Below are 12,284 nucleotides of genomic sequence, written 5' to 3'. Positions count from 1 at the left end.
CATGATGTCCCCCCTCTGTTTCAGAGTTTTGAAGCAAATCATCAGCCTTATTGGAAATGCTGACACAGGAGGCAGGCTTTCAGCCTCCTCACTAACAGCTACAGGGTGTTCACCTGTCAGTCAGATTTGCTGCCTCTGATTGGAGACTTGTGGGGCTCTAATTTCGTAGACCAGGCGCAAGCGCAGGCGCACCTGGCCTTTGCCGCGTGGACAGGGCGTGACCAGCGCACTTTGCAAGTTTCCTGCAGTGCCAAGAGAGGCGCAGTCAAGGTGCAGAGGTGCGCGTCCACGCCTCCCTCCGCGCAAATGGCAGAGAGGGAGGAGAAAAGCCGTGAGTGGGTTTAACACAGCCGAGCGCTGTTTTCACTAATCAAATGAGCACCTCTCCTCGCCTTTAAATGTGCTGCGGCCGAGGTGCAGCGTCTGACTGATCTGACTGGTCCCCAACACCGCGGAAAGTGTGCTGGAAAGAACCGACAGCGAAGACGGTCAGAGCCGCTGTCCCTGCAGCAGGAGAATGGACAGCAGGGCACATTGGAGGACACAAAGCGCGTCACCTTGTGGGCCAGCTCCCGGGCCAGATTTAATCTGTTCCTTTGTCATTAATAGGAGTACAAAATGAAGAGACAGTTACACAGCTGGCTTATCCATTAAGAATACTTTTGATCCACCTGCACTCCTGGTTTGTCATCGCCAAATAGCAGAACCTTTGGTGATATACTGTATACTCTCCCAGTGTCTCCACCTCATCCTCCTTACAATATTGTACTCCATCTTTTTAGATCATGTTAAAAACAAAGACTAAAACAGAGAAATATGGGAAATCAAGGGTAAATCCTGAGTGACACACATTTACTTTGTCTTTTCTCTTCCTCTTTTCTTTAAATTAAATGAAATGAGAGAACCAGATATATACTCAGTATCAGATGTTAAGGCTGTTTATTGTTTAATTGTAAGATGTGCATCAAACTTCCAGCTGCTGTCAGGTTAAGTTTCCATTATGACAAACGGCTTTAATCTGACATCAGATGTGGTGGCACAGTTAATATAGATATAAATGTATATGCTGGTTCAGACATTAAATAGTGATTGCTGTGATTGTTTGTTGCATTAAAATGTGCCTGGCACTCTGGAAACCTGCCTCTGAGGCTTTGTTGTCATGTGCGCACATGTGCGCCTGTCACCAAATTACAGCTGCAGAGGGTGCGCTCCGCTTTGCGCCGAGGATAAACCAGGTTGGATCTGGCGAGCTTTCAGCGCACTTTTTTGGTACGAAATTGTCACTGCTTATACCTCCCCCTGGCGCGCCGCCACACCCATCTTGACCCCTGTCAAGACACAGGGCGGTCCTTTCATTCATTCGCAATAACCTTTAGACAGGATTTGGGGGAAAAGGGTTTTAAAAACCCAAAAAACAATTCAAAGACCTTGTCTCCTTCAACTCCACAAAACTGCCCATTAAGACTTTGCCAGGGAGCATCAAACATGGGACACTAAAAGGTGGAAAAACGTTTTATTCTCTGATGAGAAAAAATCTTACCTTGACGGTCCAGATGGCTTCCAACTTTGCATGACTAGGAGATCCTACCTAAGATGTTTTCTACCCAGCTCAGTGGAGGGGGGTCCATCATGATCTGGGGCTTTTTCATTTAGTGGAACACCGGAGCTTCAGGTGGTGCAGAGTCATCAAATGGCGGCTGGTTGTGTGCCGATGTTGCAGTGGGCACCCTCATGACTGAGGGTCCTGGTCTGTGTGGTAACAACTGTTTTTTTTAACAGCACAATGCTGCTGTTCACAATGCTCGCTTGATGAACGACTTCTTCAGGGAGAATAACATCACTCTTTTGGACCATCCTGCATGTTCCTCTGATTTAAATCCAATAGAGAAGAACATTTGGTGATGCATGGCAAGGGAAGTTAAAAATGGCCATCAGTTCCAGACAGTTGATGCCCTTCGTGAAGCCATCTTCACCACTTGGAGCAATGTTCCCAAAAGCTTCCTGGCAACACTCGCATCAAGCATGCCCAAACACATTTTTGAAGTGATCAACAAGAATGGTGGAGCTACTTATTACTGAGTCCTGCTGAGAAAAGTTTTGTTCTGGTTTGAAGAGTTTTTTGTAATTGTTTTAGCAATGGTCTTAAACTTTTTGATCAGCTGATAAACAGCCTATTTGACTTGTTAAATGACCTTTTTTCTAAGTGCTCTAAGTGCATATTGTAGCTCTACTTAAAACCTCATTAAGATTCAAATGTGCAAAAGGTAAATTCTAGGAATTTTTTAAATGGTCTTTAGATTTTGATCAGGTCTGTACGTAGCCGGCAACAGTTGATCGGGGCCAGCAGACCTCCAAAGACCGCCTCACAATGACGCCTTTATTTTCCCAAGGAAACCTCAGCAGGAACGGTGGCAGCGTCTTTGATTGTCCACTCCAGTCAGAGATCATTGGCTTTATCATTGAATCACGAATATCTAGGAAACTCTGGCGATCATACACCTGCAGCGGTGACAAAAAGTAAAATCAACAGCAGTAGCAGCAAAACATGAAGCAGAGGTAGACAGCCGGCTATACACAGTGGCACCATCTCCCTTCTTCACAAAGTCAGAGGAAGATTAAAGGCATGAAAAGCCTAAAATATAACTTAAAATTCAAATATCCGGCATGCTGGCCTGGATAACTAAGCTCATTATAACTTTTCTACAATAACACAGAAACATTACCTCTTGTTTGGTAGTTTTAACACAAAAAAATCCCTGTTGCTGCCATAGCTGTTTTGCTGTTAAATCATGTATTTAACATTGCTGTTTAAGTTTTGTTTTTGGAGAAAAAAACATCAACAGCCACTTATGTTTCAGCCACCCCCCTTCAACTTTTTATGATAATGTGTGTGAGTGTGTGTGCCTGCCTGTGTGTTAGTGTGTCAAGTGTCCGTGCTGCAGCCGAGCCGGTCCTGCCTTTGGTTCCCTCTTGGCTGATCTCCCTGCAGCCGGGCGGGGTGAGGGAGGGAACTTGTTTGCCGCAGTTACTGATGCAGCAGTGGGGAAGGAATTCATTGCTGCCCCACAACACTGACAACTATTGGGCAACACACACACTCGCACACACACACACACACACACACACACACACACACACACACACACATTCACACACACACACACACACATTCACACAGAGTGCTGCCGGAGAGCAGGCAGCAGTTTGAGGAGAGCTCTCCCAGCAAGTGAGATTTCAGGTTAAATCTCCACACACACACACACACACACACACATACACACACTAAGCACACATTCACACACATATTCACATACACACCGAGTCAGACAGATCTTAATCAGGCATGCAGGAGGAAAAGGAAAAGAACAAGGAGGTAAGAACAGACTTTGAGGTTTTCATAGTTCAGTCTTAAATGAGCGTGAGGGATGAAGTCAAGCTCTATGTGGTGTGTGTGAGTGTGTGTGTGTGTGTGTGTGTGTGTGTGTCTGTGTCTGTGTGTGCATCTCTTATCATGTGCACATTGCCTGGCAGCTCATCCTGCAGTCTGCAGGAGCATGAACTCAGAAAACTGCAAGATCTCCTTTTTCCAGCACTTTCTCACCCTGCCCCCCTCTGCTGTAGATCTCTCTCAATGATGCAATCAGGTTACATTAAAACTCCATCATTCATTCATTCATTCATTCATTCATTCATTCATTCATTCATTCATTCATTCATTCATTCAGTTTTACTGGGATGTTCTGATATGTGCTAGAACAGCTGTAGTTGTTGAACAGTTGGACTCACTCAGCAAAGGATGTGACGTCCATCAGGGGGCGATAGCACTGGCTGTTGGACACGTTTAATTCCCTCTCCTCTCCATTCTGTGTCTCCATTCTTATACAGGTTCATATAAATGGGTTGGTGCCCCTGCTGGTCAGAGAATGTCAGTACCTCTCGTCTACTTACCTTTACTGGCAAGTAGTCAGGTGTCGCACCAGATCTGTGTCCATTCCATCTCTGCTTTGAAGCATTTTGTGTTTTGTCGTCCTTTGTCTGACAAACACCAGCTGTGTTGGCAGATGTTGCACGCAGATGTGCTGCAGAACAGCGACCAAGGATTTCCTACCATTCATACCCCAATGATGAGTCTCTCCTCATCCATAGGCAGTGGGCAGTAAGTGACAGGAAGTATGACAGTCTGAGGCTGTGAAGTCAATAGGCAGTGAAGTGACTATTGACTGAACCATCCCATACATGATCTGGAGCCTAATGGCATTCCAACCAGACTATGAGCTCACCATGTTATCGTCCTGCACCTAAACAACAGCTGACATCAAGAGATGACAGAGCTCTCTCAGCCTGTGCACGCTGGTGACTAAGCCATGGCAGTGGGTGCACTTCTACTCCTGCTCTCTTAGGGCCATGGATATACCAGGGCTGTAGACACTGCCACAGACATCATGTTAAAAAGAGGCAGAGCACAGGAGAAAGGAGGCTCCCCTCTCAGGTGTCAGAGGACATCTTGAGTCAAGATGGAAATCTTGGTGGGTCCAAAGAACCAACACATTGCTCACCATATTCCCCTGTGCGTGATGCTCTGGTACACCTGTGGCCTCTGGACCAAGTCTGATCCTGGTAGCTTCACTGTAGCCTCACATGGTTTTTAGCATTACAGCCTCTCCTGAATGGAGCTCTCTCCTCAGAGACACTTCCCGTTTTAAGCTAGCAGAACCACCAGTCTATCCTTCCTCAGCAGGACTCAAGTGTGTGGCTTGGACCCTGAAAGAAACTCTTTCAGCTAACCAGAGCCAGTAGTGACAACCTTGCAGGGGGTCAAGCTCACCAGGCAGATCTCCACAGAATCATGGTTGAGAATTAGGTTTTTCAGGCATAACTAAGGAAAGAGAAATCTGCTGCTCTCCTGTGAGGTTTGGTGATTAGTGAATAAGCGCTGAGTAATTAAAGCTGTTTATGACCAGACACCCTGGAAGTGGTCCTTGTTGTTCTTTGGCTTCCATACTCCAAACCCCTGAAACCTGAAACTTCTGGTTGCTTTAACTTCTACTCAGGGACTCGGTGAGCTCCAGGTACTGTGGGTGCCCCAGTCTGTGCAGAACCCAGTGCAGGCATCAGTGGTACCTGGCAAATCAGCCTAATCAGCCTTTTGTCTTCTTTGACTCTAGGAGTTTGGGCAAACCCTGAGCAAAGTCAAGGCTGTGGACACAGTCCAGCTCATGTGTACTCTACCCCTTAGTCTGTCTTTTTTCCTGTTTATCGATCGTTTGCATCTTAAGCTGAATCAGGACCACCAATATAGCCTTCATAGCCATCACCCTCAATCACCTTCACAAACCAAGAAGGGGCGATGTTGAGACTACATCTATGTTTGCACTCATTTGATGATTCCATGCTTGTTTTCTTCAATCTGTTCAGTGGGGTCACTGTTATCAGCAAAGACTTAATAAAAATGGGAAATTACCTAAACCTTAACTCTAAAAAAAAAAAAAAGAGGAGGTCAAATAAAGTTTGTAGGCACCACAGAGGTCATCATTAAGGTAAGGGATGATTTGGTTAGGTCTGTGTTCTTCTGCTGGCTGCTGCGTCAGTAGACACTGAAGTAGAACAGTCAAAGCTTGTTTTAAGGATGTGTGGTGTCCAGTATAGCTAAATCAAGGCTTTCACCCTGAGTGGTCAGAACACACGTCTTTTAAAAAGTCGGAGCTGTGAAGCTTGTGTGCTGAATGTCTGGATCTCGTTCCAGAGTCTCTCTTTGTGAGCCAGTCAAGCAGGTTTTATTCATGCTCTCTGTCTCTGTTTCTCTCTCTTGCTCTGACTGTCTCTTGTCAAGATGCAGACATTGTTCAGAGGGGGAAGCCCCACTTGATTCCAAGGATGGTTGGGTAATTGTGAGACATAAAAAGCCATAGTCCTTGGCCCTAACCTGTGTAATAAGAAAAGATGAGATAAAATGAGTCAAATATCATCACACTTATCATCTGAGTTCGATTCCTTATTACTCACTTGAGATACAAACAGTTTTGTTAAAAGAAAATGATCAAAGGATTATTTATTGACCTAAAATGGTAAACAGCTTTTAGGGAGTAGCAGGTGAAAACGGACACAAAAAACACTTCTAGGACTCATGGTGTTCATTTCCAGAGTGCCCTGCTGCTCACAGGAAAGTGAGGAAAGTGAATGTGACATCTTTGCATTGTTTGCAAATATGATGCCAATGGAAACTAATGGGTGAGCCAGAGTGTTTTCCTTTATGATGCTAACAGAACTAACATTATACCAGAGTTTAAACCAAAATAATGGATAGATAAGCAAACAGTTTTGTCACTTGTTTATTGTGATCCTGACAGAACCAAATAATGGTGTAGTCACATTCATCACCAGTTATTCTAGTGTTCTAATGTCGGCTAACATTTTAGCCATACTGTTCACGAATATGATGCTAAAAGAAGCTAATGGTTTAGTCACATCATTTACTAGTATAATTCAAACGTTAAGGTAACCTTGTTGACCAATTTGATGCTAACACAGCAAACAATCACTGTTAATAGAGGCTCATGGGTTAGCCACAGTGTTTTCGAATATGATGCTAGCTGAAGTTAACATGATAGCAACATTCTCGACCAAAATGATGCTTAAGGAATCTAACAGTGTTGTATCAGTGTTTATGAATATGCTGCTAACAGAAGCTAACATTATGGTAACACTGTTTTCCCAAGTTAAATGTGCTAAACGGTTTTCTGTGGATCGATTTGACATGTGTGCAGGGCTCTCAAGTATTGGGCCGCATTGAGCGTGTCAGTCACTCTTTTGGGTCTTTTGTCACGCACTCCCGCCACACATTTTATTTCTCACACTGAAAAAATGTCCACAGAGAGACTTCAGACTTGACTTGGACACGTGAACAATCATCATGACCTCTCTTTTCCTGGAGTATAAACATTAGGGGAACTCTGAAATGTCTGATGAGCTATGACGCATCAAAGATATGACGCGCGTCTGGCGATCCCGCGCATTAGTACATCTGATGCCGCCACGATCTGCTCTGTGGACTATAGGCTCGATATCTTCCATTTAAAGTTTGGCTGTTACTGTTGTCGTCTGACAGTAATGTCACTTTACAGTGCAGCTGGTGTATGTGTGAATATCGTACCTAAATACCCCCTGAAACACTCTGCGTCTTTAGGGTGCGTACCCTGTGCTGGTGAGAGTAAAGACGCAGACAGAAAACTCCATCTCTGAGCTGCTGTTTTTAAGTCACTCAGTGAAATGATAAGTTCAACCTGAAGTATCCTGCATCACGTATTGTTCCATATTTAGCATTCACCTTCTTTTTTTTGAAAGTTGTGAGAGGATGTCCAGGACACATTAGAGGTGGTTTATTGTCCATAAGTTAAGAAAAAAATACAAAGCTACTGAAATTCCAAGTTGAAAAAAAGCACATTTATAGTTACTGGCCCCTGATTATGGTCTCAGTGGGTTTTTAATGACCTTTTATAAACTAACTAAAAGCTGTGAAAGTTGTGAGAGGATGTCCAGGACACATTAGAGGTGATTTCTTGTCCATAAGTTAAGAAAAAAAGGCAAAGTCACTGAAATTCCAAGTTGAAAAAAAGCACATTTATAGCGACTGGCCCCTGATAATGGTCTCAGGATGTTTTTAATGACCTATTATTAACAAATCTGCATTCAAAACTTGAGAGCCCTGTGTGTGATCACTTTGTCTCTGGAGTTTCTCATGAGTCGAAGTTGATTACTGATGTCAAGGGGTTTTGATCAATCAGAATCAAGCATCTTGCCTAAGATCAGTTCAGCTAAGTTAAGAAAAACGATCGTGAGATGTTGGATTTGCTCATGTTAGGAAATAAGATGAGTTGTTTGTTCACCTTCTTTACACCTGTGTGAATTTTTCTGAGGTCAGCTGAACAGCATAACAATAACAGTTTATGTACAGGGTGTCCGTGGGGTCTTAAAAAGTATTAAAAATTGATAAATCAGTTGTGGGAAAATTAAGGCCCTTAAAAAGTATTAAAAAGTCTTAATCCTAAAGTTATGAGGTATTAAATTTTATTGGTATTCAAGCTTTGACTCCAGACGTATCCATGGATATTTATTTCCCTCCTTGTGTCTGTTACAAACTCATCTGACACCTTAGACAGACAGCTTCATATATCCTCCACAGAAACAGTCCATCTGGTTCAAAAATGTTTTCAGGGTCTGAACCTTCAAAAATAACCACACCTGGTGATTGGACGATCATTCTGCTCTTTACACTCATCACAGACCAGCGTGAGGATCTCAAAAAAGCCTTAGCATCTCAAAATATTTCATTCTGGATCATGAGAGTTTCTCGAGCCTCCTGAGAAAATGTCTCAGACTTTTGATGACCTGGGATCTTAGAGTCTTACGATTTTTAAAAAGCGTCCCCTGATCTCAGTTGTTTTGGAAAAAAAAATATTTGTTCAAATCACCTTTTTACTGGATACAACGCTATGAGATAAGGTATTTATCAATACAGTTACATAGCCCTGTTGTTTGATACGAGCAAAGTTGTAATTTTGTGAGGCACAGGCTATATGTAGCGCTAGCAGCCCAACATATCCGTAGGCTATTGTGACAACAAACGGTTAGCTGTAGATTACAGTAGTAATCTAGTTGTAGTTTGTACAGTAGATTAGTAGCCGTCCATATGTAGCACTGGTAGAAAGCAAATAACAATCTCAAGCACATGTCCTAAATTTTGACAGTGATGAATAAAATTATTGCTTTTTTCTGCAAGTTTGCCTTAAATAACTGCTGTTATTTTTTTGTGGGAATGGGAATGTCAATTAACCTGCCTTTAGTTTCATTTATTCTTTCAAGCTTCTCAGCTTGTGCTAACAACAGCTTAAAGTCGCAATGAGGTCTTGAGAATTGTTGAAAGGTTTTTTAAAAAGTCTTAAAAAGGTATTGAATTTAACCTCAGGATTTCAGCATTTACCCTGATGTAGCCTGGAGCTAACAGCACCTTTGGAGTGATAGTAGTTAAACACTAAAGTGAGCAGCTGAAATGAGTCTTTCATCAGATCTTAACTGTGTATTTTGAAAAGATTTTATAACATGAGCCTGTAGCTGAGAGTCTGTCACAGGGGATGTTTGGGAGCTGTTTTATTGATGGATTTGAGTCTGTAATGGGATTTTGGGGACAGTAACAAACAAAATGTGCTTTTATAAGTGTCAACATTTCTGTTTTTCACATCTTCATCTTTTTTTTTATTCTCTATTTTTTGTACCAAACAATCAAAACTGTTTTGGTTCAGATCTCATTATGCCTCATCATTTCCTGAAAAAGGAAGTGTTGCATGACTGTCTCAAGGAAACTTTGGCTGCTGTTGTTCAGTCATGTTGTTTGTTGTTTCTTTCTTTCCACAGTGTAACATCGGGATGATCAGAGACTTGGTGACTGAATATGCTACGTAGTAGGCCTGGGCCGATATTACATTTTGCTGGATGATATATTGTCCCACACTCATTGACAATAAATGATATTATCGGCAGTGTTATTTTGAGACCAAATTAACCATTATTATACATAATTCTAGACATTTCTTTTGATGTTTGAATATTTACCATATTCTCCTCTCACCATTGATGCTTTATCAGCTTCATCCCACTATAAACCACAGACAGTCCAGTTGTCTCAGTTTGAAGCATTTAAAATACACATACACTTTCTGTGTGCGCACACCATTTTGCTCTGTTCAGCTTGTATTTCCTTTGTCAATGATAGGCTCATCTTGCTCATTCAGTTTGAAGCAGAATTATTTCTACATTGAGGCTGTGACATTTGGCTTTACAATCATCTTTTTTCTTCCTAGTTTCTGCCAAGTTAACCTGTGTTGCCCTTTACATGCTCACAAGGCTCACTTACTGCCCTCTGTGCGTTAACGCTAGCCTGATGCTAGCAGCCCCGCCTCCCCCTAGAGACAAAGATTTTGGATTACTGACAAGATCAGATTGACTATTGTACCAGGCCTACTGCTTAGGCTGTAGACTGTTCATATCATCCCTTTTATAACAGAGTTGGCAAAGGACTGCTAATGTCAGTGAAAGTCACTTGAGAACTTTACCAAACTGCAGAGAGCTGCCGGACTTAGAGGTAGTGTCTACAGGAATTTTCATTACTTGTCAGTAAATAACGCATTCAAACTGGGCTCCTCCTCCTTTGCTCAGTGCCAGCAGCAGCTCACACCCACAGCCCCCTACTGAAGTAAACTGAACATAAGGATGGGTACCAAATCAGGTACTTATATAGTTACCGACCGAATTCTGACAAAAGTACTGGGTACCGATTCATGTTAAGTCAAAAGGTACCATGTTTAGGTACCTAAATGCATACTTGTGACTATGAGGGAGTGGAAGGGTAGCCAATTTTCCATGCTGGACATGAACACAGCATTACAAGGTTATATATTGAAGAATAAATATGTTAAATTGAAAAAATATATATTCTATTATCAAACAAATTGATATTTTTTACCACACTATCACATAAAAGTACCAAAAATTGGTACAGTTGAGTAACAGTATCGATTGCCAGGTACCGGGCATTGGTACTGTATCGTTTCAAATGTGAAAGGTACCCATCCCAACGTGGACACACTCACTAGCCTAGCAACCACCAGTAGCATCATGTTTCTTCATGGAAGAGACTCGAGAGCTGTGCATCTGACTTAGAGGGTTGGCATAAGCTAATCACAGGTATTTCACACATACCTGATGGACAGGAAGCTAACTCATGCTCTTGCCCGTCCTGTGCTGCTTTCAAGTTCCCAAAAGCGAGTGAAAGTTGAGCCAAGCTTCATCCTGGTTCAGGAAAAAGCTTGATCTATTTGGAGTATCGTTTTACTTTGGTTTTGTCTTTCTTCCTCTGTGCTATGTCCACTATTGTAGCTGCTCTGATCTGAGCTTCCACTCATGATCATCAACGTGCAAAGTCACTTGGGCACTGGGTGCTCTGTGATTGGTTGAGGCAACCACGCTTACCCTCTTCCCAGAAACGTCTGGATACAACCAAAACACCAACATACAGGTGGAGGAGGGGGTTGAGGCAGACACAGACACACATGTTTAGAGGCCCAGAGAAGATGATTGAGCAGGATTGTTCCCTACTTTTTATGATTTTATTTGTGTTTTACAATTGTTAGACTTTGTATAGTTTGTGTTTTAAATATTTTCTAAAGCTTTTCAGTATATAGTTTTAACACTAGTTAGTTGCAGGAGTTGCTGTCAGGTAGAGAAATAACTCATGTTCATTTTGCTCCAACTGTTTCAAAAAGATGATCCTCATTTTCCATGACTAATCCACCAGAACAGTCTGTCCGACTAGAGCGGTCCAGTCATCTACTGGAGTACTGTAATTAGTTATAACTATGCTGGAGACGGGGGCTCTATTATGCATGGCTGCTCCTAAGTGTTTCTCTCCTGGATCACTGTGCTCCATACACACACTGTGTGAGTTCAGACGAGTCAGCGAGTGTTTACAGTTAAGTGGTTGGTCCTTAATGTGTCTGAAACCAGGGCTGAAGGAGAAGGCGGTGAGCCTTCATTTGCAGGAGAACATAGTTGTGGGGCTGGTCCACGTGTGACATAAGAGATGCTGAAGAAAACACTTGTGATATAAAGATCTATCTTTGGATTGTGTAGGCACAAAGATGCATCTGTTTTTTGCGCAGGTTTCAGTGTTGCATCTTGTAAAAAATTAGTGAGCAGCATTTTAAGACAAAGAAGTATTTTATAAGCACTGTGTAGGAGTCACCCATTGTCATCAAGGATCAGACAGGCCTGCAGAGTAACACGGACCATACGGAGAAGTACCTGAGTCTGCCACCCAGATATAACCTCCATAAAGCTTTTCCAACCAGAGGTCATCGAGAAAAGATGAATTTCACTGATGAAAAAAGAACATAAGCGGCAGTTCAGGAAAAATGTTTCTTCTCTTCTTGAGTGGACATATTTGTGACGGATCATTAAGCGAGTGTGGGGGAAGTGTTGTGTGTAAACATCATCAGTCAGCTACAGAGTGGGTGTTAAGCTTACTACTCTGCTTCTCTGAGCTGTTTGTGTCACAGTCACAGGCTCATATTTGCAAATATATTCATTTCAGTATAGATTCAAGTCACACTGTGTGACAGCAAGTAAATATTTACAATCTGTCTGTTCTGAAACAACACCTCGACATCTACAAACTTCATGAACAGGGACATGTCCAAAGGAGCAGATTTTAGTGCAGTTCAGGAACATCAAAA

General features: G+C 42.5%; 1 protein-coding gene across 18 annotated transcripts in view; it reads left to right on the top strand.

The window, feature by feature from the left end:
- The window catches only part of dlg2 (discs, large homolog 2 (Drosophila)), a 240,764-nt gene that overhangs the window by 91,200 nt on the left and 137,280 nt on the right, over positions 1-12,284 (top strand). The window contains exon 1 of one of the 18 annotated variants that reach the window (XM_074671440.1): positions 3,253-3,373. The exons of the other annotated variants lie outside the window; for them this stretch is intronic. Within the exon in view, the coding sequence (XP_074527541.1) occupies positions 3,344-3,373 (30 nt within the window). The 5' untranslated portion in view covers positions 3,253-3,343. Of the gene's footprint in view, positions 1-3,252; positions 3,374-12,284 lie in introns of those variants that run through there. 18 annotated transcript variants of the gene reach the window in all.

The sequence above is a fragment of the Halichoeres trimaculatus genome, unplaced genomic scaffold, assembly GCF_033239565.1.
Source record: "Halichoeres trimaculatus isolate MK-OKI-2021-1 unplaced genomic scaffold, fHalTri1.1 fHalTri1_scaffold_6, whole genome shotgun sequence".
Lineage (NCBI taxonomy): Eukaryota > Metazoa > Chordata > Actinopteri > Labriformes > Labridae > Halichoeres > Halichoeres trimaculatus.
The sequence above is the reverse complement of the archived record's forward strand: the minus strand, read 5'-3'. Positions and strand labels throughout refer to the sequence as shown.